At 36.0% G+C, this 27,160-nt stretch overlaps 3 protein-coding genes across 6 annotated transcripts; all 3 read right to left on the bottom strand.

Moving 5' to 3' along the window:
- On the bottom strand, positions 1 to 14,609 carry spsb4b (splA/ryanodine receptor domain and SOCS box containing 4b). 2 transcript variants are annotated; one of them, XM_067366444.1, is made up of 4 exons: positions 14,395 to 14,609; positions 9,024 to 9,092; positions 4,232 to 5,078; positions 1 to 843 (listed from the first exon to the last, which is right to left on the bottom strand). In XM_067366444.1, exons 3-4 carry the CDS (start codon positions 4,947 to 4,949, stop codon positions 716 to 718), a joined length of 846 nt encoding a protein of 281 aa, XP_067222545.1. In that variant the 5' UTR covers positions 4,950 to 5,078; positions 9,024 to 9,092; positions 14,395 to 14,609; the 3' UTR covers positions 1 to 715. The 2 variants fall into 2 exon arrangements, with proteins under 2 accessions (XP_067222545.1, XP_067222546.1); XM_067366445.1 differs by lacking the exons at positions 9,024 to 9,092; positions 14,395 to 14,609 and adding an exon at positions 8,745 to 8,897.
- A 1,522-nt stretch (positions 14,610 to 16,131) lies between these two features.
- On the bottom strand, positions 16,132 to 20,279 carry si:ch211-276c2.4 (gastrula zinc finger protein XlCGF57.1). 3 transcript variants are annotated; one of them, XM_067366441.1, is made up of 3 exons: positions 20,242 to 20,279; positions 19,472 to 19,667; positions 16,132 to 17,799 (listed from the first exon to the last, which is right to left on the bottom strand). In XM_067366441.1, the coding sequence occupies exons 2-3, from the start codon at positions 19,563 to 19,565 to the stop codon at positions 16,763 to 16,765; spliced, it is 1,131 nt and encodes a 376-aa protein (XP_067222542.1). In that variant the 5' UTR covers positions 19,566 to 19,667; positions 20,242 to 20,279; the 3' UTR covers positions 16,132 to 16,762. The 3 variants fall into 3 exon arrangements, with proteins under 3 accessions (XP_067222542.1, XP_067222541.1, XP_067222543.1); XM_067366440.1 differs by having other exon boundaries at positions 20,214 to 20,252; XM_067366442.1 differs by lacking the exon at positions 20,242 to 20,279 and having other exon boundaries at positions 19,408 to 19,491.
- Positions 20,280 to 20,524: 245 nt separating this feature from the next.
- LOC137005494 (E3 ubiquitin/ISG15 ligase TRIM25-like) lies at positions 20,525 to 24,792 on the bottom strand. Its single transcript, XM_067366439.1, has 7 exons — positions 24,653 to 24,792; positions 23,847 to 24,422; positions 23,630 to 23,725; positions 23,183 to 23,416; positions 22,881 to 23,034; positions 22,756 to 22,794; positions 20,525 to 22,524 (listed from the first exon to the last, which is right to left on the bottom strand). The coding sequence occupies exons 2-7, from the start codon at positions 24,405 to 24,407 to the stop codon at positions 21,995 to 21,997; spliced, it is 1,614 nt and encodes a 537-aa protein (XP_067222540.1). The 5' UTR covers positions 24,408 to 24,422; positions 24,653 to 24,792; the 3' UTR covers positions 20,525 to 21,994.
- Between the last annotated feature and the right edge of the window lie 2,368 nt (positions 24,793 to 27,160).

The raw sequence follows: 27,160 nt of genomic DNA, 5'->3' as shown, positions 1-27,160 counted from the left end.
TTTGAGTTTTATTTTTATTCACATTTCAAAAGTCACAAAATAAAGTCGTGTCTGTCGTCTTGTAGGCTCCACTGCCACCCGGAGGCCCAAAGCACAAACTGCTTTGGCAGACATCAATTTCATATAAAAATCATATCTGTAAAAATCTGCTTCACAGACGCCGCGGCACATTTTATAGCCGCATACTCGTGTTTATACGCCAAAACATCTGAAAACCGATTTAATCAGCTTCGTCATGATTACAGCTTGGGAACAAACAAACAAACACGAACAGAAAAGCTTTTAAAAGATCTCAGGCACTGAGGATGTGTATTAGTGAAGACTGCTGAAACAATAAGGACTTGTTATCTGGAATAAAATGCATTAGTCAAATACAATTTTAAAATCATGCTGGATTTATGTCCAGAAAACTAGACCCTTAGTTTTTGAGATAAAAGTGAAGAGAAATCTAAATCATCAGCTCTTAAGAAAATTATGGAAGACATGAGTCATTCTCAAACACAAACACCTTATTGTTACAATCACCTCATAATCATGTATAAAAAATGAGATACTTGTCGTCTGGCTGCTCAATTCTGTAGCGTCTGTCCTTACGACGCTCGAATAACATCTGTGCACAGCACAAAGCTTCTACAGTCCTGAGGTCACCAGCAGCGCAGATCATTTCCGAGCACGTGTCCAGTGACCACAGGTGGTTTTTTTGGCTGTGTGTGTCTCATTGGTACTGCAGGTAGTTTTTGAGCGTCTGTGGCAGTGGAAGAGACTGGATGTGATGGATTCGGTGGCGACCCAGAGCCTGTCGCGCCGCCCTCCTGCACAGCTCCATCAGTGGCAGGGGTTCAGCTGCGGGACAGAGCAGAGGTCGGTTAGGGTCAAAGACCTCATGCAATCATGTGAAAAACACTCGTCAGGACTTCAACATTGATTCTAGATAAGCTGAAGGATTCATGGTTGTGTCACTACAAACAGCAAAAAAAAACTACAAAAAAAAAAAAAACATTCATTCACAAAGTTTATATATAGAATAATAGAAAATAATAGAAAAAGGTGGGAATTAGGGATGCATGATATATCGGCCACAATATCGGTATTGGCCGATAATGTTATCATTATCGGCCCGATAAGAAAATTTGGCCGATATATTAAGACCGATAAATAATGGATTATTTCCTTCAGCTGAGACACTTGTTCAGATGTGCAATGTTCACAGTGATGGTTTTGAATTGCTTGAAATATAATTGAAATCACTTCAAAAAAGGAAAATACAGTTAAAGGATTAGTTCAATTTCAAATAAACTTTTCCTGATAATTCACTCACCCCCATTTCATCCAAGATGTCCATGTCCTCGAAAAGAAATTAAGGTTTTTGATGAAAACATTCCAGGATTATTCTCCTTATAGTGGACTTCAATGGCCTCCAAATGGTTGAAGGTCAAAATTACAGTTTCAGACCCTTATTACTCGTCTGGTGTTGTTTAAAGCTGCACTAAAACTGTAATTTTGACCTTCATCCGTCTGGAGGCCATTGAACTCCACTATAAGGAGAATAATCCTGGAATGTTTTCATCAAACCTTCATTTCTTTTCGACTGAAGAGAGAAGGACATGAACATCTTGGATGAAATGGGGGTGAGAAAATTATCAGGAAAAGTTTATTTGAAAGTGAACTAATCCTTTAAGTGCAACATGAGCAGCGCAAGAATGTCATATAAAGAACATTATAATTGTGTGCTTGGGACATGGCTTTTAATATGAGACTTTTGCTTTTGTAATCAGGTCTTTTTAAAAATTACATAAAAATTTGGATTTAGATTTATCGGCTAATATATCGGTTATCGGCTTTTTAAATATAAAGAATTATGGTTTATCGATATCCACCAAAATGTTCATATCGGAGTATCCCTAATGGGAAATTTTTGTAAAACATATAAATGATTAAACTACAAACATATACGGCGGAAAAATTAAATTGTTGTGGGACATTACATTGTGTAGACTTACCATTCAAAAGTTTGGGATCAGCATTTTTTTTTTTTTAAGAAATTATTACTTTTATTCAGCAAGGATGCATTAAATTTATCAAAAGTGGCAGTAAAGGCATTTATAATGGTACAAAAGATTTAAAATAAATTCTGTTCTTATGAACTTTCTATTCATCGAATAATTCAGAAAAAAAGTATCACGATTTGTACAAAAATATGAAGCAGCACAGCTGTTTTCAACATTGATAATCAGAAATGTTTCTTGAGTAGCAAGTCATCATATTAGAATGATTTCTGAAGAATCATGTGACACTGAACACTAATGATGCTGAAAATACAGCTTTGATCACAGAAATTACATTTTAACACATTCAAACAGAAATCAGTTCTTTCAAATTATAATAATATTTCACAATATTACTGTTTTCACAGTATTTTGATCAAATAAATGCAGCCTTGGTGAGCAGAAGAGACTTCTTCAAATACATTAAAAACCTTACCAACCCCAAATTTTTGAATGGTATTGAACATCCACTAAAATCACCAAAACACCCATTGATTTAAAGACACAAGCAAAAATGTTAAAGAAAATTGATGTTCGTGAAGAGAAAAGATACAGCACAGCATCTGCTAAAATGTATGAAATTGATCACAGCATCATTTATTCATTAAGTGTGACTTGCATATTCATTTATATTTAGATCATCTGGAAGTTCGCTTTAGGAGGGAAATAAATACAAATGCTACTAAATGTAGGATATGGCCTCTTTAAACGTTTCTTTAATCCTTTTGTAAATTCATGGTCGGTGTTGCAATGCCCATTAAATAGCAATTTCAGAAACAAATATTTGGAAACATGCTCAAGTGCGTCACACTAACAATATGGGAATAGTTTCATAGGTACATAATTTTTAAAATCTGCCATTACAAAAAAGCACTAGATGAGCTGCACGTAAACATGTTGTTCCCAGTTACTATGAGTGGTTGCGCAATTACTCGCATCATGAAGCAACAGCACCTCAGCGAGAGGCTGAAATACACCACACGCCTTCTGCCCAGATTTGTGATTTACAGTCTGAATTAAAGTCAGAGACAGTGCAGATTTGAGCTTTCAAATCAGTTTTTACAGAACATATTGCATAGTGTACAATAGACACAGACTGTTTCTTTAGCTTTAGACTAACTTGAATACAAAAGGTGGTCTGGCGGAAGCTCAATATTTGACTTCATAACTTGTCTTTTTTTTAACACAAATGCATAATTTCGCTTCAGAAGGCCTTTATTAACCCCCGGAGCCATGTGGAGCACATATTTATGATGGATGGATGTGGCTGGAGACACTTTCTTCAGCTCGACTAGTGACCCCCTTTCACTGCCATTATAAAGCTTGGATGTGTCACGATATTTTTAAATATTTCTCAGAAAGAAAGAAGAAAGTCATGTGCACCTAGGATGGCTTGAGGGAGAGTAAATCTTGGGGTAATTTTCATTTCAAAGTGAACTAATCCTTTAAAAGGGCTATATGTAGAATTCAGAAACCCTTGATATTAGCGACACCAGTGGCCATTAAGTGAACTGCAGCCAGCAACTTGCTTGTGCCCATGCTCCCATCGACTGAATGTGATTCAATGCCCCATTATTCTCACAGCGAAATACTGTTAAACATATCAACATCATTCACTCTGCTGAGAGCGACATTTAGATTAACATGTAAATATGTGCTGCACGCTTTTCTCTCAATAACAAAAAAAACAAAAAAAAAACAAAGTCAGCGGTGAGAAAACAGCAGTTAAAAAAAAGCATCTGATCAATAGCGATGGGGATATGTTTGCACCAGCTCTGAGATTCTATGGCATCATGTTGACAGATGAGGCGATTAAAATTACACTGTTATGATAGTTTGTTTATAAAGTATATTTGAGTCTAGTAAATGTCACATCCTCTTGATTTTCCCAGTAAAAACATCCCGAGTCCTTCACATAAAAAAATAAAAATAAAAAATCAGTCTACAGGCTTTCATAGACAACCTAAGGAGTCAGGGAAGGCCTCATTTTTTAAGTTTCTTTACAAGCTGTTCACACATTGGCAATAAAAAAAAAAGGGATTAATACATGGAACTTCTTACATATAGCCCCTTTAAATCTAAAGAGCTGGCTTCAAATTAGCATGCACTGCCTATGGAAATGGGATGATGGGTAATATGGGAAAGGAAGAAAAACAGAAGTAGCAAAACTTGAAAATTATACATACGCTCTAATCCGTTGACGTAGGTCATGCTGACTTCACAGTGACCCCAAACGGCGCTGACGATCGGGTACAACCTCTTCCCTTTCAGTCCACGAAACGCCACTCCCAGGTAGTTCCCGTCGGCACAGAATCCGAGTGTGCCTTCGTCCATGTCCAGCACCACCAGAACCTCTTCGGGCACCGAGAACGTCCCTTCCTCATCCTCCTCTTCAATAAACTCTGGGTACGACGGCGCTGGGCCGGTCTGACTCTTCCTGTCGTGGTACAGTCGGCCTCGTCCCAAGTCCCAACCCCAGGATTCAGCGTCACTGCCGACTAGGGCGGAATATCCGACGGCTCTCAATGGAGCCAAAGATGTTGCGACCCCGACCACGGCGTGCGTCCCGCGCTGCCGCACGGGCCATCGCAAAGTCCATGCGTGCAAGCCACGGGTGAAGCCGACTTTTCCCCTCACACAGTCCGTGCTTTGAGCCACCGGATGGCGGTGGAACGTGAGCCGGTCGTCGTCTTTGATGAAGAGGTTCAGGGAGCGGTCGTCCGGGTTCCAGGAGTGCTGCAGCTGGGTTTCCGGTCCCGCCGGAGGCATGTCCAACAGCAGCTCTAGACGAACAGGTAAGGGGACGCCGCGACTACGGAGCGACGCACACACTGGCGGATACGCCAGATCGCCCGTATCCGGCTCATCCGCGGATTTCACCACACCCGACACCCTCTGCCCCATCACGGCCCAGCCACGGGCATCAACAATGACAGCCGGGGTTACCTCATGAGCAGGATGGACCGGAAAGCGTCAGCCAATCAGAAGAGACGACACTGTACCAAGAATTCGTCCAGAACAGAGTGGGCGGCACTGTAGAGCAAAATGAAAGAGTAAGGATGATTGCAGTGACATTTAAAGACATTATTTTTAATGTTGCTGCACTAATTGCAGACTGTCAATTACAAGGTTGAACTCATACGCATAACATTGTCATCACATGATCCTTCAGAAATCATTCTAATATGATGATTTGATGCTCAAGAAACATTTCTGATTATTATTAATGTTGAAAATAGATGTGCTGCTTCACATATTTATGGAAATGGTGATACATTTACAGGACTCTTTGATGAATAGAAAGTTCAAAAGAACTTAAATCTTTTGTAACATTATAAATATCTTTACTGCCAATTTTGATAAATTTAGTGCATTATTGTTGAATAGAAGTATTATAAAAAAAAAAAAAATGAAAATCTTACTGACTAAGCTTTGAACGGTAGCACAGCTATCATATAATATAATTTCTATTATATAATCTATATTTTCCATAAAAAAAAAGATGAGGCTTATTGAACCTGAATGGGTAAGTATACAATAAATCTAATATTATATACACTGTATATTTATGCATGTGTGTGTGTATGTGTGTATATATGTATACATGTATGCATAAATATACAGTATAACAGATCTGAAAAGTACATTTAATTAAATATTTAGCTAAAAATAACATTTATTTAGCTAAAAATGTACTTCTGACCAGTATGGCTGTAAGCTTAAATCAGGAAGAGGTTAAAGTAAAAGTGAAGTGAAGCAGTAGGCACTTCACTAAAGAGACACTTCTCCAGACTGTGAGATGAGTTTTCACACCATCTGAAGGAGCCGATTGCACTCGCACTCCACCGGGAAACAGAGAATCTGTTTTGAGCCTGAGAAGGCCACGCTTTCACAAGAGCGCGTGGATTGGAGGTGAATATTCCCTCTTGAGTTACGATGAAAGCAGCACAGCCCATTTTCTTGAGAATCACGGATTTGCATTTAAGGCCAAAAAGAACACTTGCACTGTCCAAAGCCTAATCCAGTAACTAATTTTCTACAAAGCCACATTTATCACTAGTCCACGGGGTGTGCATATTTCCCATAAACGCCCTCACATGAAGAGCACGACTTATTCATCCAGCTGCTCCTGTTCCTGAACGGAGCATCCCAAGAGCCAAACAATTCACAGGAACTGAACTCGACCGGTCTAAGCCAAACAAAGACGCCTACACCTTAATAAACCAAGATGGCAAGATGAAACAAAAAAAGAAAATGAAAAAATGCTAGGAAAAGAAACTTGTAGAATGCAGAACACTAATCATGCATGTTTATAAATGGAGCGCTAAAGAGATGAGATGTCTTTGTGAGGGTGAGGAAAAGTTAATCGGTGCACCTGAAATCACATACTGAGTAGGTTCTACATTTGAATAGTAACTTAGTGACCGTTGAAAAAAGTATGTTCTATATAGTATGAATATAGGTAGTATGAATTAAATTCAAATGTACTACATCTGCCATGTTGTTAATGTCATGAGACTTACTGCGTCAGTTGCATCGCTTCACTGATATTCATAAATCCTTTGCCTACTGTTTTTCGAATTCTACACTGTAAAAAATTATTTTCATGATTCACCACATTTCTTCTTTTGTCAAATCAACTTAATGTGGTTCAGATAACAATATTTTGAGTTTGTTGATTAAACCAGTCTCCATTGTATTAACTCAAATTTCAATGAACTCAATTTTAAAGGGATAGTTCACCCAAAAATAAAAATTTGATGTTTATCTGCTTACCCCCAGGGTATCCAAGATGTAGGTGACTGTTTCTTCAGTAGAACACAAATGATGATTTTTAACTGCAACCGTTGCCGTCTGTCAGTCAAATAATGCATGTCAATGGTAACACAATTTATAAGAGTTAAAAAAACATGCACAGACAAATCCAAATTAAACCCTGCGGCTCGTGAAGACACATTGATGTCCTAAGACACGAAACGATCAGTTTGTGTGAGAAACCGAACAGTATTTATATAATTTTTTACCTCTAAAACACCACTATGTCCAACTGCATTTAGTATTCGCTTAGTGAGGTCTTATCGCGCTCCGACAACAAAAGTCTCGCACTTATACTTCAACGAGTGCCAGATGTCACTTCCTCTGTCAGAGCACGATCAGACCTCACTAACCGAGTGCTGAACGCAGTTGGACATAGTGGTGTTTTAGAGGTAAAAAATTATATAAATACTGTTCGGTTTCTCACACAAACTGATCGTTTCGTGTCTTAGGACATCAGTGTGTCGTCACGAGCCGCAGGGTTTAATTTGGATTTGTCTGTGCATGTTTTTTCACTCTTATAAATTGTGTTCCCATTGACATGCATTATTTGACTGACAGACTGCAGCGGTTGGAGTTAAAAATCATCATTTGTGTTCTGCTGAAGAAACAAAGTCACCTTCATCTTGGATGCGCTTGGGTTAGCAGATAAACATCAAATTTTCATTTTTTGGGTGAACTATCCCTTTAAGGCAACCAGGTAACTTACTTTAAGTTAAACCAACCATTCTTTTTTACATTGTATGTATTCGGACATACTACTTTGTTAGCATACTTTTTTTTACCTACTATATAGTAAGGAAGTATTCGATTTCAGACACAGTTAATGTCTTTGATTAAAGATTATGGGGCACATAAAAAAAAAGAAAAAAAAAAGTGCACCGATAAATCATTTATAACAAACACTGCAATATTCCATGAAAAAAATGAGTTGTACATTTTATTCCACTGTGACTAACATTTAAAATCAAAATATCAGTAAATTTATTATTATTATTATTATTATTATTATTATATTAATTTTCTTAAATACTCCCAGTGAATGAATGAATGAATGAAATATATATATATATATATCAGTAATATTTCTTATTTTGTTATAACATTATTTAATAATTTTATTATTATAAAATACTACTATAATATTTTATAATAAAATGCTATAAAATACTAAATTTTATTTTACAGTGAAATTAAAACAGTAATATTTCTTATTTTGTTATAACAATTTTATTTAATAATTTTAATAATTAATTATCATTAAAATAATCATTATTAATATTGTTTTTTAATAAGTATTTTAGAGACATTTATATATCACAACATATTTGGTGCAGCCCTACAAACAGCATGGAGCAATTTTAAATGAATGAATAAATAAAATTATTAAATTTGTGTCAGCAAAAAAAAAATGTAATATATTCATTTTTTATTATTAAAATTCCAATTAGATTTTCCCCAAATGGTTCAGCCCCAGTTTTTAGTGTGATATGTGTGGTTACTTATTGGCCCAAGCCAATCCTTAAGTCTCTAGAATAGATATTGCTCAGGTATCTCCTTTTTTTTTTTTTTTTTTTTTTTTTTTTCCCTCAACCAGTAGTCCAAATTTGTACATCTCATCGCTTAGAAAAGTAACAGCACACGTCTCAACATGTAACATGATTTGAGGAATCATTCTTATCTGGACCACAAATAGTGTAGGATAAGCAACACACTGAAGTACAACACTAAGTGTTACAAGTTTGTTCAAATCACTAACTATGAGCTTATATAGTAATGAAAGCGATTTGAAGAAAGACATTTTGTTAAGCCCATTTAAACATCCGATTACTCCACACAGTAAACACAAGACAACAAACACACGAGAACAGAGTCTGAGCTTACCCTGCATGCATTGCTTCTCCTGTGTCAGCACAGAGCAGGAGAAAAAGGAGAAAATGAAAGAGAAATGAAAAGGGGTAAAGCAGTTCACAGTGGAGCGATTCCAGAGTAACTCTCCTCCCTTCAGGAGGGCCAAACACACAGCCGCCTTTCCGCTGCTGCCGTCGCCCTGTCTCTCTCGCACACACACTCGTTCATCCAGAACACTCCTCTCACTCATGACGACAGTGATTCACTGGAATAAACTGTGGTGTAAGTGTGAATAACTGAGCAAACACTCACCTTCCAGATCACTGCAGGACTGAAGGAGGATCCACGTCAGCCGGACGAGTTTTATTAGGCCTCGAACTCCTGCACAAAGACAAAGAAGAGTTCTGTTAGGAAAAATGCTACCTGTGCACAAGCAGAACCAGGAAGTGAACATTTCATCAGTCAGCACACATGCATGAGAAAATAAGCTTATCTTTTTTTCCATTGTTAAGTAGGAGTTCTGCACACAAATTGACTCGTTTTTTGTAAAGAAACAGGTTTTAATCTTAATGTTTGGTGTAGTATAGAACAGTCTTCTTATATTATATTCTTATATATATATATATATATATATATATATATATATATTGTTAAAAAAAAATTTAAGGCAGCAACATTTTTAAGTACAATTAACTTGGCTGTACAAGTCATTTCCACTTAAATTATATTAAACTGACTTAATATGTTAAAGTTTGTATAACTTATTACAATTTGAAAAGTTAAAGTAATGTAAAAACATGCTATTATGACTCACCGATCATATCATTTTTACTTATTTTAAGACAGCTTTTTTTATTTTATTTTAAACATATAATATATATGATATATGTTTATAATATATCTCAATTTAAAAAACATTGACCCTTATGACTGTTTTTGTGATCCAGGGCCACATATGTACGGAAGAGGATTAGGGCCAAGCAATAATAAAAAAATAAAACCATCTTGAGATTAAAGTTGTTCAATTTCGAGAAAAGAGTCAAAATAAAATGTTGAGAATAAACTCATTAAATTATGAGAAAAAAAGTCATTAAATTACGAATTTGTTCTCATAATTTAACAACTTTTTTCTCGCAATTTAATGACTTTATTCTCAACATTTTATCTCGACTTTTCTTCTCGAAATTTAATGAATTTATTCTCCATTTTATTTGGACTTTTTTCTCAAAATTTAACAACTTTAATCTCGAGATGGTTTTATTTTTTTATTATTGCTTGGCCCTTATCCTCTTCTGTACATATGGACATTCCCAGGACAATTAGTATTAATGTATTGGTAAAAATGTACTGATGTTCATGTATAAATATACTATTAATCAATGTTTATTCATTTACATTCTGCATAATATACATAATAATGTGCATTCAGAAATTATTAACATAAACCTACTTATTAGTAGGTTTATTAGTATAATAAATGCTGCAAAGGAATTACTCATTGTTAAATAATAATACCAAGTAAAGTGCATTAATATTAACACACTGAACAACCATTAAACCAACAAACCATATAACAAAATGGGTAACACTTTAAAATAAGGTTCATTAGTTAACATGAACTAAGAATGAACAATACTTAGACAGCATTTATTAATCTTAGTTCATGTTCATTTCAAAATTTACTAATACACTTTAAAATCAAGAGTTTGTTAACATTAGTTAATACATTGTGAACTAACATGAACAAACAGCTGGATCTGTATTAACTAACATTAATAAAAATTTATAAATACAGTAACAAATGTATTGCTCATGGTTAGTTCATGTTAGTTAATATATTAACTAATGTTAACAAATGAACCTTATTGTAAAGTGTTACCATAAAATGTTACCAAAATATTTTCCAAGTAAACAAAGTACATAGCCTTCCCAAAAACAGCATATGTGCCTCATTAAGGTAAACATTGACCCACCAACTAGTCAACTAGTAAGAATGAGCAGTCGTGCACATCCTAGTGGACACACCGGCAGCTGGTCAAGCCTGAGTACAGGACAGCCTCCATCTGTCACACCTGCATTATTCATGTTTGCAGTGTCCTACATTAAAAAGGTATCGAACACTGTCTGAACAAGAGAGATGAGCATCGGAGCCAAGTTTGAGTACAACTTGGGATGGGTCAGATCCCATTCCATCCATAAATAAAAACAAATATGATTAATATTATTAAATAATTTTAGAAACCAAATGCATGAACAAAACAGCTTAAATGCAATCAAAAACAAGTCCACTACAATATGCTTAGGAAAAAAGGAGTCCCATGATGGTGGTTATTCATTTTTCAATAAAAATTTGAGCCATTAATACAATAAGAATGTGTCTTAAGCTGCAGAAAGATGTACGAGTAAAGTTATTGTGCATAGTGTTGATTTAACACAAGATTATCAGTACTAATAACTTCTATTTTATGTGCAAGAGCACCACATGTGGTCAGTGACTCCACCAGCGTGACATTCACAGCCAGTCACAATGAAGTTCAAAGGTCACACAGAGTTCAACATCAGGTCAATGAAGACCCCCGAAGCATTAGCCGCAATGTTTTTTTTTGTGTTCGTGTTTCCGTGAGGACCTCATCCTCCGTTTGACCCCGGCGAAGGGTACACGTCTTTGCATGAGCCATAAAAAGGAGAAAATAGAATGAGATGAAAGAATGAGGAAGAGGAAACAGTACTGGGACTTCCTGCTTCCCCCTCTCCCGTTCTGAGCATGCTCGAAAACATGATTGAGCAGCGTGACCTCAGCTGAAAGGAGAAAATGACAGCGCTGAAGTCTTAAAGCAGAAGCTGAGAACATGAACGGTTGGCCTCTTCATGAGAAGAGCCATATCACAATAATCATAATAATCATAACATTCCAATTCATTAAAAATATGGGCTAAAAACATGCTATATCACTTTACAGTAATGTTCAATTTGGTCAAATTCAAATAACAGATTTATGAATCTACGTTAATGTATGATATACTATTGTTCAATGTTAACAGAGTCGACATTTCGGCCTCTTCATGAGGTGACGGTCAAATCTTCAACAGTAACTCTATGCAAAATAAAAGTCACAATATTGCATTTATCTGAAAACTGTAAAAAATATTAACAGGCCCAGGTGACCAAAAGTATGAATTTAAAAGAAGTATAAATTTTACAATGCTGGTCAAAACGTGTCATTTTTCACTCAAAAACCAAATTAATGTGGGTCAAAGATGAAAAGGGTTTTAAGCATCAAAACAATAAGTGTAACAGAGCTTTGAATTGTTGTTTTTCAATACATCAGAATGGGTCCTGTTTAAAGGGTTAGTTCACCCAAAAATGACAATTCTGTCATTAATTACTCACCCTCATATCTTTCCAAATCTGTAAGACCTTCATTCATCTTCCGAACACAAATTAAGATATTTTTGATGAAATCCGATGGCTCAGTGAGGCCTGCATAGACAGCAAGACAATTTACACTTTCAGATGCCCAGAAAGCTACTAAAGACATTTAAATCAGTTCATGTGACTACAGTGGTTCAACTTTAATATTATAAAGCGACAAGAATACTTTTTGTGCACCAAAAAAAAAAAAAAAACTTTATTCAACAATATCTAGTGATTGGCGATTTCAAAACATGCTTCATGAAGTTTTATGAATCGTTTGTTTCGAATCAGTGGTTCGGAGCGTGAATCAAACCGCCAAAGTCACGTGAACCATTGAAATTTCTAAATGTTTTGAAACACTGATGTAACAAAGCCTCGTTTACTGAAATCACGTGACTTTGGCAGTTTTAAAAATACTCCGAGCCACTGATTCAAAACAAAAGATTCGTAAAGCTTCGAAGCTTCATGAAGCAGTGTTTTGAAATCGTCCATCACTAGATATTGTTGAATAAAGTCGTAATTTAGTTTTTTGGGCGCACAAAAAGTATTCGCATCATTTCAAAACATTAAGGTTGAACCACTGTAGTCACATGAACTGTTTTAAATATGTCTTTAGTAGCTTTCTGGGCATCTGAAAGTGTTCATTATCTTGCTAGCAATGGAGGCCTCACTGAGCCATCGGATTTCATCAAAAATATCTTCATTTGTGTTCTGATGATGAACGAAAGTCTTACGGGTGTGGAACGACATGAGGGTGAGTAATTAATGACAGAATTTTCATTTTTTTGGGTGAACTAACCCTTTGTTTTTGTTTTTCTGAGCAAAAATTAATATACATTTTTGCCATGATTTTCAGAAGACACCCACTAAAATGTCATTCAGTGTAACAATTTTGTCAGAGATATTTACAACAACAAAAAAATATCTATATATGCCATATTAAAGACTAATTACTTTTATCCCAAATGCTAATTACTTGTACTTTTACATTTTTAAACTTTTGCCCAGTTGTTAGCAAGAATTTTTTACTCATTTAAAATGCAATAAAACTTAGTATACTTACTTATTTTATATATTTTAATATATACAGGTTAGAATAAATTTTGTTTCAATTTTTACATAAATATAAGTGTTACACTGATTGACAATGGGACGTTATTTCACCCACATTTTGACATTTTATTCTCCCAAAACTTATTCGAAACCTTAAAAGTAGATGTGTTACTTTCATTTAATGTGCTTTCGCTTCACTTTTGTAAATTTCTATTGATGCAGACATCTAAATGTCTTTGACCCATTTATATTTTGCATAATAACATTATATCAGAATGTTATTATGCCTTTTTGTAACTAAAATGACAGTTCATATGAACAATAACAACCAAAAGACAAAACAACAACACAACCAAGCAGCCATTTTGACTATATTCCAACGGTCTTCTGAAACGATTCTTGTTATTAACTTAAGTCTAATTTTGATTGACATATGCCAAGTCCTTATTTGATCATCTCACCCTTCGATCTTTAAAGGACACAAACTTGAAGCTCAAACAAAGACACAGGTACACACCTGTCTCAGTGCTTGTTTGCATAAGGGTTGAATAAGGAATCCATAATGAATAACGAACATATGCAAATTATATAGGTAATGGGAAGCAGGCATGGTTTTAAAGAACAAAGACGGCTGAGACAAACGGAATAGAAATAACTTTGCAGAAGTGATATAGGCCCACACCAAGAAATAACATCATCCAGTGTCTGAATCACTGCTGACATAGGTCTACATTTCAATAAAAAAAGATATTTTAATAGTCTCCCCCACTGTTCACCAGTGATTAATTCATGCATTTCACAATATTCGGAATCTCTGGTGCTAGATAAAACACAGGGAGAGGGGAAAAAGCATGATTAGATTATCTCTGAAACTCTTTCCACTGGGTGACCTTTACACATAAACACTCATGGAAGATGACACACAAACATCCTCTTTCATGTGCACTGCCTGACAGACAAAGTTTTTCCAAACTAAATGTTTACCGAACACACAAACATATCTGTGCATGAAAAACAATGAGTTTTAAAGGTGCATAAGGCCAAATATGTTGCTGGAATGCGGTGCAATTAAAAAGCCTGTATATTTTCAGTATGAAAACATGTATGACATGTTTCAGAAGTAGAATACGACCCAATACGGTCCTGCGGTTTCAGCTGATTTGAAACAATCTAAAGCACAAACACAAACAAACCAGCCACGCGCTCATCTACTTACTCTCGCGAGAATCCCTCGCAGCTTCAGTGCAGACAAAAACACTCGCCACCAGTCACGAGATTTACACTTTTACACTGTAAACGTGCGTATATACCACGTTGAAATCTATTAAAGCAAACTTTAACGCTAAACGAAACGAACGCTTCGGCGGTCTGTCGGTCGCATCCGGCGGGGAGGAACAGAGCGCGCAGACGGCTTTTGTTCCGCGAGCTACTTACTTAGTTACGTCACGCAATGCCACTGCGAGCTGATTGGCCCCGTCGATGCGAGGGCGTGACGAGAGTATGAGGAGTTCTGGGAAACGAAGCTTTCAGAAAATGAATCATTTGAACTCGTAAAATGATTCACTCCAAACACCACAGACTTGCAGTTTTTCCAAGTGGACAAAAGTGTGATACAACAAAATCTTGGCACAAACTCAACTTTTACAAACCAGTTTATGTTTTCATAAAAGTGCAATCTATTAAATGTAATACACAAATAATTAAATACTATTAAATTGTAGGCAGTACTTGGCAAACTTGCTCAGTTAGAAGCAATTAAATATACATATATTTTTGTATACAACATACAAACACTTTTATTATGAACATTATAAAACTGGCAGTCAGATCAGTAAAACCATTCATTATATACTCGTTGGGTTCAACATCATATAGCAGCGTTCTGGAATTCTGGGATTTAGAAATTAAAAATTTGAAACCAAAGGACTGAAACAGTGACGTGCATATTTCTGGATCACTCATTTCAAATATCTTCTCTTTAAAGGGGACCTATAATGCCCCTTTCACAAGATAAGTGATATAAGTCTTTGGTGTCCCCAGAATGGGTCTGAAGTTTCAGCTCAAAATACCCCACAGATCATTTATTATAGCTTGTCAAATTTGCCCCTATTTAAATGCAAATGAGCTGCTGCTCCCGGCCCCCTTTCCAAAAGAGGGCGGAGCTTTAAATGCTCACGCTTCGGAGCCGGAGTTGGTGCGCCAAAAAAACAAAATAATGACTTAATTAGTGATGGCCAATTTCAAAACACTGCTTTGTGTCGAATCATGATTCGGATCGCGCGTCAAACCGCCAAACTGCTGAAATCACATGACTTTGGCACTCCGAACAGCTGATTTGACACAAAACACTCCGAAGCTTCCTGAAGCAGTGTTTTGAAATCGGCCATCACTATATAAGTCGTTATTTATTTTTATTTTTTTGGCACACCAAAAATATTCTCGTAGCTTTATAATATTAATATTGAACCACTGAACTCACATGAACTGATTTAAATATGTTTTTAGCACCTTTATGGATCTTGAGAGAGTCATTGCTCCCTATGAAGGCCTCACTGAGTCATTGGATTTCAACAAAAATCTCTTAATTTGCGTTCCGAAGATTAACGAAGGACTTATGGGTGTGGAACGACATGAGGGTGAGTAATTAATGACATTATTTTCATTTTGGGGTGAACTAACTCTTTAATGTAATTCAATACTTTTGCTGTTGCCCAACATAACAGAAAAATATCTCCACACATTTTGTGGCATTTTACAAAAACTCTAGTTTATAAACTACACACAATTACTTATCTAAATCTTACATTATTGATTTGGATCTATTTATTTTGTTGACTTGTGTACTTTCATTATCCCAGATGTTTCCAAGAATGTTTAAATCCAGAGAAATAAGCCATTTTAAAACCAGGACACGGACTGTGTCCGTGCGTCGCCTATCAATGAAATCATACCCATGTTACCCCAATTTCCAGTTTTATTTTGTAGTAATCATGGAAACACCAGATGCGCTTTAATATATTACATGTTTTATTAGACAAGGGAACATCTGTTTGGATACATTTATAGACAGAAAACTAATCATGTTATACAGCTCAACACGTTTAGTCTTATTGTTTGAATCACCTTTCCATTATTATATTAATATAATATTCTAATATCAATCTAGCTTACTGCAATGTGCAACAAGTGTCTCATAGCGGCCTCAGAGTAACGTTATAACATCATTTTCAACACACTCAAATGTATCCAATATGATAAACAGCTCTGCGTTACCCCACATACGCTTGACCAGAAGAAGCGGAAGCGCGACTGTGGCATAATAAAAGTCCTGCTTCTCTCGGGCCAAGTGTCGTTCTCGTTTCTCATTAACAATCGCTCCAGCGGCCTCGTTTCTGCTCCCACAGCACTCTCATCCTTCAATATGATTTCTGCCTGAGTCCCGTCGGATTCTTTTCCATCGGCTATGAGGTGAAGACAACTCCATCTCCCATGATTCTGCATCTCTGTGTTTTGAATAGGCGACCTCTAGTGGCGAAACATTACATATTGTGCCTTTAATTGAATGCAAACACAATGCAATTACTTTAGCAACTAACTAACTGAAAGGATGGATTTTGCTCATTTTGAAACTTTGGAAAATGCTTTTTCATATGATTTGCTACAGAGTTTGAATGTTTAAAACGCTCTCCACACTGAGCGCAGTGGTACGGCTTCTCTCCAGTATGGCGTCGCTCATGTGATTTCAGGTGTGCAGACAGAGAGAAACTCTTTTCACAGTATGAGCACTTGAAAGGTCTTTCTCCAGTATGAATTATCTGGTGGCGTTTCAGCTGGCCACGTGTAACGAAGCTCTTCCCACACTCGCAACACACTTGATCTCTCACACCGGTGTGTATTTTCTCATGCAGTTTACAACTTTCCTGCACTGAAAAACTCTTGCCACAGAAGGAACACACATAAGGCCTCTCATTTGTATGGACTTTCAGGTGGCTTCTCAGATTTGATGATGAATTAAAATCTTTACCGCAATGATCACAGATAAATGGCTTTTCTCCAGAGTGAATGTACAGATGACTTTTGAGACCAATTGCGTCTTTGAAACTCTTCTCACATTGAGTGCAGTGGTACGGCTTCTCTCCGGTGTGAACTCGCTCATGTGATTTCAGGTTTCCAGGCTGAGTGAAACTCTTGTCACAATATGAGCACTTGTAAGGTTTTTCTCCAGTATGAATTATTTGGTGTTGTTTCAGTTGGCCAGCCGTAGTAAAGCTCTTCCCACACTTCAGGCACACATGATCTCTCACGTCATTGTGTATTTTCTGGTGCTGTTTACAACTGTCCCGTCTTGCAAAACTCCTTCCACAAACAGTACACAAGTAAGGCCTTTCGTCTGAATGAATTTTTAGGTGTTTGTTGAGATGTGACAATGAGCTAAATTTTTTATTACACTGATCACAGTCGAATGGCTTTTTTCCAGAGTGAATGGTCAGATGATTCCTGAGAGCTGATTTATGTCTGAAACTCTTTCCACACTGAGAGCAGGTGTGCAGCTTTTTCGAGTTACAATGTTCCTCCCCCGCTTCATTCAGTTCTGGCCTTTGCTCTTTCACTTCCATCCAATCTAAAATAAACATATTAAGTTTAAGTGAACCCTGATTTATTGCAGAAAGCAACAGAGATCAGGTATAGATGGAAGCTTGTTTTCGCCACTAAATAAAAAAAATGTGATATAATTGCGACTTTTTATCTCACAATTCTGACTTTTTTCTTAGAATTGCATGAAATAAACTCATAATTGTGTTATAAAGGCAGAATTGCAAGATATAGTCAGAATTGAGTTATAAACTCAGAATTGTGAGTTATAAACTCAGAATTGCAAGATATAAAGTTAGAATTGCATTATAAAGTCAGAATAGTGAGATATAAAGTCAGAACTGAGTTATAAAGTCAGAATTGTGAGATATAAAGTCAGAATTGCAAGATATAAAGTCAGAATTGCGTTATAAAGTCAGAACTGTGAGTTATAAAGTCAACTGCAAGATATAAAGTCAGAATTGTGAGATATAAAGTCAGAATTGTGAGTTATAAAGTCAGAATTCTGAGATATAAAGTCAGAATTGCATTATAAAGTCAGAATTGCATTATAAAGTCAGAATTGCATTAAAAAGTCAGAATTGTGAGATATAGTCAGAATTGTGAGTTATAAAGTCAGAATTGCGTTATAAAGTCAGAATTTTGAGATATAAATTCAGAATTTTGAGTTATAAAGTCAGAATTGCGTTATAAAGTCAGAATTTTGAGATATAAATTCAGAATTTTGAGTTATAAAGTCAGAATTGCGTTATAAAGTCAGAATTGCATGATATAAATTCAGAATTTTGAGTTATAAAGTCAGAATTGTGAGTTATAAAGTCAGAATTGTGAGTTATAGTCAGAATTGCGTTATAAAGTCAGAATTGCAAGATATAAATTCAGAATTGTGAGTTATAAAGTCAGAATTGTGAGTTATAAAGTCAGAATTGTGTGATATAAAGTCAGAATTGCGTGATATAAAGTCAGAATTCTGAGATATAAAGTCAAAATTGCATTATAAAGTCAGAATTGCATTAAAAAGTCAGAATTGTGAGATATAAAGTCAGAATTGTGAGTTATAAAGTCAGAATTGTGAGATATAAAGTCAGAATTGCATTATAAAGTCAGAATTGCAAGATATAAATTCAGAATTTTGAGTTATAAAGTCAGAATTGTGAGATATAAAGTCAGAATTGTGAGATATAAACTTGAAATTCTGACTTTTTTTCTCAGAATTGAATTTATATCTCGCAATTCTGACTTTATAACTCACAATTCTGACTTTATAACTCACAATTCTGACTTTATAACTCACAATTCTGACTTTATAATGCAATTCTGACTTTATAACACACAATTGTGAGAATTGGACTCGCCATTGCGGGTTTATATATCACAATTCTGAGAGAAGTAGTCAGAATTGTGAGATGTAAACTCGCAATTGTGAGAAAAAAAGTCAAAATTGTGAGATAAAAAAGCCCAATTAGCTTTTTTATTTTTTATTTAGTGGCAGGAAAAAGCTGTCTGTGAGTATCAAGTATCAGATCTTTGATGTGCCAAAGGATTGCTCTGTCATTCTCTTGTCAACAATTAAATTGGGGAAGACAATTGCTATACAATGATTTTATCATTCAGATGCATTTTCTGTATCATTTACCATTCATATACTGCTTATTTCACAGACACGACATGTTTTGTTACTTTCAAGAATGGACACCAACCCGTTTGTTCCTCAGTATCTTCATGATTCATTCTGGATGATTCTGGATCACTCATGTCTTCAATCTCCACTTCAACAAATGCCATCTTTAACATCACACAGATTTCAGCTTTAATATCTGGAGTTTGTCCTTCTCTTGTCGGATGATGGGAACATTCCCAGTATTTACTGGTGATGTGCTGGGAGGGGCACCAGATCTGACAAATTCAAAAAGAAGTTATTGAATTAATTCTAGCATAAAACAGCTCTATAGGAAGTTTGCTAATTTTTATGTAACCAAAGCTTTTATAAGCATGAAATGGCATAAGGTATATTCTTTAATTAATACAGAAACTAATAAGACATCAAACACAGACAACAGAGATTTACATTCACACTAACGTTACAATAAAGCCTTTAGCAGAAGCTCTTTTCAAAATAGAGGAACATAAGAAATTTGTCACAGATTCTGATGTAGAAAGCTAGACTAGTAAACAAGCTATGGGTGAAATGCAAAAGAAATGATTTTTTAGATATCCTATTCTTTTTATAAAGACCCACTCTATACACAATTCTCTAATAAAGTAATTCTCTAGTAATTTACAGTAACGTTACGAACAATGTAACACTAAACATCAATAGTAAAGAAACACATTAAGCCATGAAATTAAATCTTTTATCACACAGAAGTTCACACTCACTCAAGAGACAAAATATTACACTCTAATAAATACTAAACCGGGACACATAAGGTGTTTCATTACATTAGTGTATAAACACTTCAGAACTCGCCTCATCTCTCGCGCTGCTCTCTGCGCATGCGCATCCTCTTATTCTTTTGGATTAGGATGGCAAACTCGAAAAACCTTTAGTGCAGTGCTGCCACCTACTGGGCATATTTATTGTGCCAGTGCCACCAAAATTATGTTTAGTTAAATATTGTCTATCACTCTGAGCTTTTAAGATACAACTTTCAGCAGTAGTTAAACATTAACTGTGAAAAGTTAATACTGTACACACAAAAAGATTTCGCACATTTGCTTGTAGACCCTATATAGTACTTTTATTTTTGTAGCAATGTTACATGTAAACAGAAAATTCACATGTGCATGTCCATTTATACACAATTCTTTGATGTACAGTATATAGAGAACAGAAAATTACATTTATTAAAGCTGTTAAACATGTTTAATCTAATGCAATAATGTGAGCACTTTAACACCTCTAAAAGCCACTTTTTTGACAAAAGTCCGTAAATTTTATTGTATAGAACGTTTTCTAATATCTAATCTTGACTATTAGAATTGGTTAATTGTAAATGCCAGTAGGTTTTACATTGCAAATTAGTTTACACAAAAATGAAAACACTTGTGAAACACAAGGACTTTGCAAGCTTAAAGCGGACAACTTGTGGCTTAACAATGAACTGCAATTGTCTGGTTTTCTTTGGCAGTATTGGATAGAGAAGAGTTGACAGGAATGTGCAGACTTGATGCAGAAATCCATAAATGCTTTGGGTTTATCTATATCTTTAACTGTAAACTGTGCTTATTATGTAGTTTGGATAATGTGGCAGTATGTGGCCTTATGTGTTTGGATTGTGTATGTGGGTGTGCAAATGTATTGTAACGTACAATGTAAAGTGACCTTGAGCTACGGAAAGGCGCTATATAGCCTAAATAAAACTTCTGGGGCCGTATTCACAAAACATCTTAAGGCTAAAAGTAGCTCCTAACTCACAGATTTAGGAGAAACTCTTAAAAATAATGGGCGTGTCAGTCCTAATTTTAGGAGTCCTAAATTTTTGCTCTAAGAGAATTTCACAAAGCATTTTAGCACTAAAACTAGCTCCTAAATCTGTGAAACGTTAGGAGTAGTCAAGAGGACTCCTAAGTCACTAAGACCAAATCACAAACAGTCCTAATCCACCTAAAGACACTGAACAGTGAACACCATTGAGGCAATAGCGATAGAGCCTTGGTTGCTCAACCTTTTCTTTATAAATGCAATATATTTTGATTTATAGATTTGAATCTATGATGAGACGCCAAAAATAAATCTTTAACAAATAAATAAATATTGTCTGATTACCCGGGGCAATGGTTTTCATGAGTTCACACTTACAAATGATTGAATAGAGTAATATATGTATATTTTGGAATATATACATTTTTATTAAAACATATTTATTTGAATAGTGCAACATTTGTATTTTAAAACCTTTATTTTAATATGGGAATATGACACTTCATTCTACAATATTTCTATGATTAAATCACTGACTTCTCCCCATCAGCCAATCACTGTGTGTATACTCCATAGCAACGAGGTCAACCCCGCCCTTACTCTTAGCTTAAGACTTCAGTCTATTCCTTAGTAAAAGTTGGTCTCAGCAGCTTTGTGAATAGGTTTGAAGAGAAAACTCTTAGCTAAGAACTTTTACTGCTATTTAGGAGAACTCTTAGTGGTAAGATAAAATGTTTTGTGAATACGGCCCCTGTTCTCTAAACAGTTTAGGACATCTTGTGAGTCTTTCATTATTGATCTAAATTCTCCTCTTCTCTATGATCCTGACAGATGACAGACTAACCCCAAAAGCAGGGTATAAGGGTTCAGTGAAAGTGGTCTGGACTCTGTGAAGGAGAGTCATTGTGTCAGAGACGCTGTAGAAGGACAGAGTTCCTGCTCTGTGATCCAGATACACTCCTATTCTAGAGGAGCGGACAGCAGGGAGAGGGACCTGTGATTTATCATGCCTGAAATAGAAATTCTGTTTGCAGTGGGTCAATCTCCATGACTTGTTATTAAACCCCAGTCTGCAGTCATTACTGTTTCCTTTACGTCCAATTCCTTTGTAACAAACTCCTACAGACCAGTCGTCCCCACTGCACTCGACCTCCCAGTAACAGCAACCGTACAAACCCTCTCGACACAAGATGTGGCAATACCAATCAAATCGCTCTGGGTGATCAGGATATTGCTGGCCTTCAATAGAATATGATGCTTTTCTGTTTTCTTCTGATAGGATGAGGTTTCGGTGTGCAGTGTTTGGATCCAGTTGCAGCTGACAGAAATCTGATGAAGATTGTGAGAGAAATAGATATTCAAATAAAGTACTGCCGTCCTTCCTTTCCTCTCACAATGTCACATTTTCATAGTTATTGATAACAAAAAGCAGATAAATAATTTAATAGTTTTCAATAAATACAGAAATAGTTAATAAATAGTATTATTAACTATCAATCAGCAATTGTGTGACAGAACAACATATAGAAATAGAAATAGAATAGAAATAAAACAACTTACAGTGCAAAAATTCATTTGGAGCTTCAGGTTCTAGAGACTCTGAAACATGGACATTTGACACTAAAGACGAGGTAAGAAACATCTTTAAAAACATCTATTTTTAATACTGATTGAAAAATGCAGACCTTCTCGTGATATTCTGGCTGTTTGTTGTTGACAGACGTCCTCCAAAACCTCCTTAAACGCTGAGATTGAAATGTCTTTAAAAGACAGATGAGTGTGTTGAGTGAAGCTGGGAACATCTTCAAATGAAGGTAAAACACACACAGACTGACACCTCTGAAATGAGACAAACAGTTCAAACATAATTTGTGAAACATGAGACACTTTTTCCATTCAATAAGAGAGAAAAGCTTGTATCTATGTTGATATGTTGTGATGTGGAAGGGTCACTCACACATATGATATAAAAAAAATATTTTATTACCTTCAGACACTGGATCTGATCTTCAGTAATCAGAAGTTTCTCAATCTCTGCTTGTCTTTTTCTGAGTTCTGTCAGCTCTTGATCCAGATGTTTGTGAAGTTCCTCTGCTCGATCTATCTCAGTCTTCTCCTGAGCTCTGATCTGCTCTTTAATCTCAGAGCGTTTCTTCTCAAGAGAGCAGATGAGCTCAGTGAAGACCTTCTCAATGTCCTCCATGGTCTCTAGAGCTGAACTCTGTCAGAGACACAAAGATCTGATCATGCAGACAGGAACAACAGTTCAAATAATACATTAATGTGACCATTTCCATTATCATAGATGTTGTTCAAACCCAAAGTGATTATGCTTTCAGAATAATGAAACAGCAAGATTTAAATGTTGCCTATTTAAAACATTAAAACATGTTGTATTTGTGATTTGGCCAGTCATCTACATACTGATACTCACTTTAAAAGACTTCACAGCTTCTCTGAGTTCCCGCTGACCTCTCTCTCGCTCCTGGATCAGCTTCTGACACGCCACCTTCATCTCCTTTAACTCCTTCTGAGAATGTTAACATAAAAAAGTAATTTAAGTAAGTAATTTAAAAATATTAAAGAATTTTTACTAATATTATCAGCTCAAGAAACAAAGACAACTACTTGAAATGATAAGCATTAATTACCTTCTTACTAGTCCATTCTGAATCCACAGAAACCAAACGGTGGCCGTTATGATTGTCAATCAAACACAAGTTACAAATGCACTGATGATCATCCAGACAGTAAATCTCCAGAAGTTTCCCATGACTGAGGCAGATGTTCTCCTGAATGTTTCTGGAAGCTTGGACTAGTTTGTGCTTCATAAACGCAGGAGATTCATAGTGAAGCTGCAGGTGAGTTTGACAGAAGGAGGCCAAGCACTGCAGACAGGACTTTACAGCTCTGTTCTTCTCTGTAGTGCAAACATCACACTCCACAGCCGCCGTTTGTAGGGACGTCTTCTGCAGCGTCTCCATCATCTCAGCTATCAGAGTGTTCTTCTTCAGTAGAGGTCTCTGACTGAAGCTCTCTCTGCATTGGGGACAGCGGTACGGCGGCCCCTGCTCCTTCTGGCCCCAGCAGTCAGTAATACAGCTCATACAGTAACTGTGTCCACAGGGAATCGTCACCGGCTCCTTCAGAGGATCCAAACAGACTGGACAGCTGAACTGATCCTCATACTGACTCACTGCAGACTCAGACATTTCTGAAGGAGTAGCCTATAAATACACATGTAAATCATTAATGAAAGAATCTACAAAATGCTTAGTTTTCTGTATTAGTATTAAAGAATCCTAAACTCTTCATCTGTAACCAGAAGAATAAACATAATACATCTAGATTAACATATAATTAATATAAAACACATACAGTAATATTTGAATGTTCATTTGTCAATACAAGCATAAAGACATTAAACCTTTAGTTAAGGATTATATGATGTTCTTACCTGCTTTGACAGAATAACAAGTCAAATATTCACTCCTTTAGCTTTAACCAAACTAGAAGAGTGTGGATCCTTAAGCAGAGGCTCGTGTAGCAGGGAAATAGGTTTCGTTTCTCCTGAATCCACAAACTTCCTGGTTTTCAGTGTGCAGATGAGAGAGAGAGAGAGAGAGAGAGGTTTTACAAAACTTTATTTAAAAAACACTTCATAACAATCTTCAACTACTCACATAATAAATATAAAAATTAAAAATTCAACCTCAAATGTCTATCATAAATAATATACAGAACATCATTGACAGACCACAGATCATTAAAACCCATCACATTATTTACCAAACTATAATACGCAAATTCTATTTTCAGTCTACCAGCTACTAATTTCATGAACATCACTTCAGCATTAATACTATGAAGCTGTAACCCTTGATTTTTCCTGGTTTTCCATATTGCCAATTTTGCAGTTCCTATTAAATAATTTAAAAGACACATCTTCCTTCTTTTTGAAAAATTATATTTTACACCCCCTATAAAAACTTGTTCTGAGAATTCTTCACCAAAAGCTTGAAACAATCTATTAAGAACATCAAAAAGACCTTCCAACCTTTTACATTTTAAAAACAAATGTTCCAAATTTTCTTCTTCTCCACAAAACCTACATCCCACCCCATCTGCTGGGTTCAGGTGCGCCACATGCTTATTCGTTGCAATTGCTCTGTAAGGCTTGATTTTCCTGCTAAACGAAAACTGAGATCAAGCATCCTGCAATAAAGTGTATCTGGAGAGAAGATCTTAAAAGAATAGCATAGGACAACGCCTTGCCCCCACACATCTACAGTGTGCAACCCCCCCCCCCCCCCCCCCACACACACACACACAAACTCTCCTTCCCCCTGCCTCAAGTCACTGAAAGTTTATATTCTATCTATAATGTAACTTGTATATATATGTTTTTTCCCTTTCATGTTTGGTATCATTTTAAAAGTCTCAGTGCGATTGGTAAAATGGTCTCAATTTCACAGCAGTCACTAGAATTATGAAGAAGATGGAAAATTAAGGAAAATTCTGTCCTCTTTTTGGGTGGTGTCTCTTCTCCTCTCCCCCAAAACAGGTGTTGGTGTAATAAATATTTACGATCCTTTTGTTCTGGTTATGGTATAAAAGGTAAAGAGCAAAGCAGTCATGTGGGATCTTCTGCAGGCCCCCACAGAGATGGGTGAATGTCTGAAGACACTCACACGTCACTGTGTATATATGCATTTCTTTGAGGAATCGATGTTATGCATTTATTATTTCTGAATTGGCTTCTAATTGTCTAATTGTAATGTAATTGGCATGATCCATTTTTACTTGACAAATAAAATGTTATATTTGATTTACTCTGGATTCTTCTGAAATCATTATGACCGGTAGATTATTGGAGTCCGTTATTTCCATAAATCTGCGTCAGGGCAGGTCAAACTAGAGAGCCTCATGAAAGGAGCATGTTGCACATCATGGGACTTTGAGTTTGCCTGTTATTGACTTAGCAAGTTGCAGTATCGTGACTAAGAAAACTGTATTTTTGTATGAACAAGCATGTGGCGGTTCGACTCAAATATATTAGTAAACTCTGCATCCTCTGACTAAGAATCATAAACTGGCGAATTTATGTCCGTGAGAACGCAGTCGGCCGATGCGAAATTCTCTAAGCAATAATGGGTCCGTAATGAAAGAATAATTGAAAATAAGAGATACCCAGAATAATAAAATATCTAAATTAATACATAACAAATGATTAATTTCTAATTTGAGACACAACCCTTAGAATAAGAATCATTTGAAATTGGAGTCAGATTAAAAAATTGAAATTAAGTGAACTTTACAGAGACGCTGAAAAGGCATACACACGTTAACCTTCGCCCAACGCCGTCGGACTCCGTTTTTGGGCCGATGGGGGGTTCCTTACAGCTCCATGAATAATTTTCCATTGTATATCCGCTGTTCTTTTCTCTACTGGAGATTTATACAAAGTTCTCCATCTATCTCTCACAAGAAATTCTGGCTTCAACAAACCTGGCCACCTTGAGATCTTTTGTCCTCTGAGCGAAACTTGATGTAAAACTTTAACTGTAATGTTATATACAGCTTTCTTTGATGTATTTTCAAACAAGTCAAGCTGTGGAGTTTCAAAAGATAAAATCGAACCTGCCGATTCATCCTCTTGTCTTTCGGCAACGACAGCAGTAACTCTTATTTTTGGAAAATCCTGCTCATTTCTTATATCTGGTGGAAAACCTTGTCCAATGTTCTTCCTATAACCACTTGGTAATGCATTAAGAATTTCTTCTACCAGCTTTTCCGTCAAGCGTGAGGACTTTAAACCTGTTACTTCTTTCAAGGTTTCCACTGATTCCCATCGGTTATTATTCAAAAGTTGCCCCAGCTTCACAATGCCATGTCTTTGTAAACATGCACGCACGCTTACAGATGACAAAAGTCTTGTCTGAATCATAGGATTGAAAAACAACGG

The sequence above is a fragment of the Chanodichthys erythropterus genome, chromosome 17 (genome assembly GCF_024489055.1).
Source record: "Chanodichthys erythropterus isolate Z2021 chromosome 17, ASM2448905v1, whole genome shotgun sequence".
NCBI lineage: Eukaryota > Metazoa > Chordata > Actinopteri > Cypriniformes > Xenocyprididae > Chanodichthys > Chanodichthys erythropterus.
This window is presented reverse-complemented; position numbering and strand designations above follow the sequence as displayed.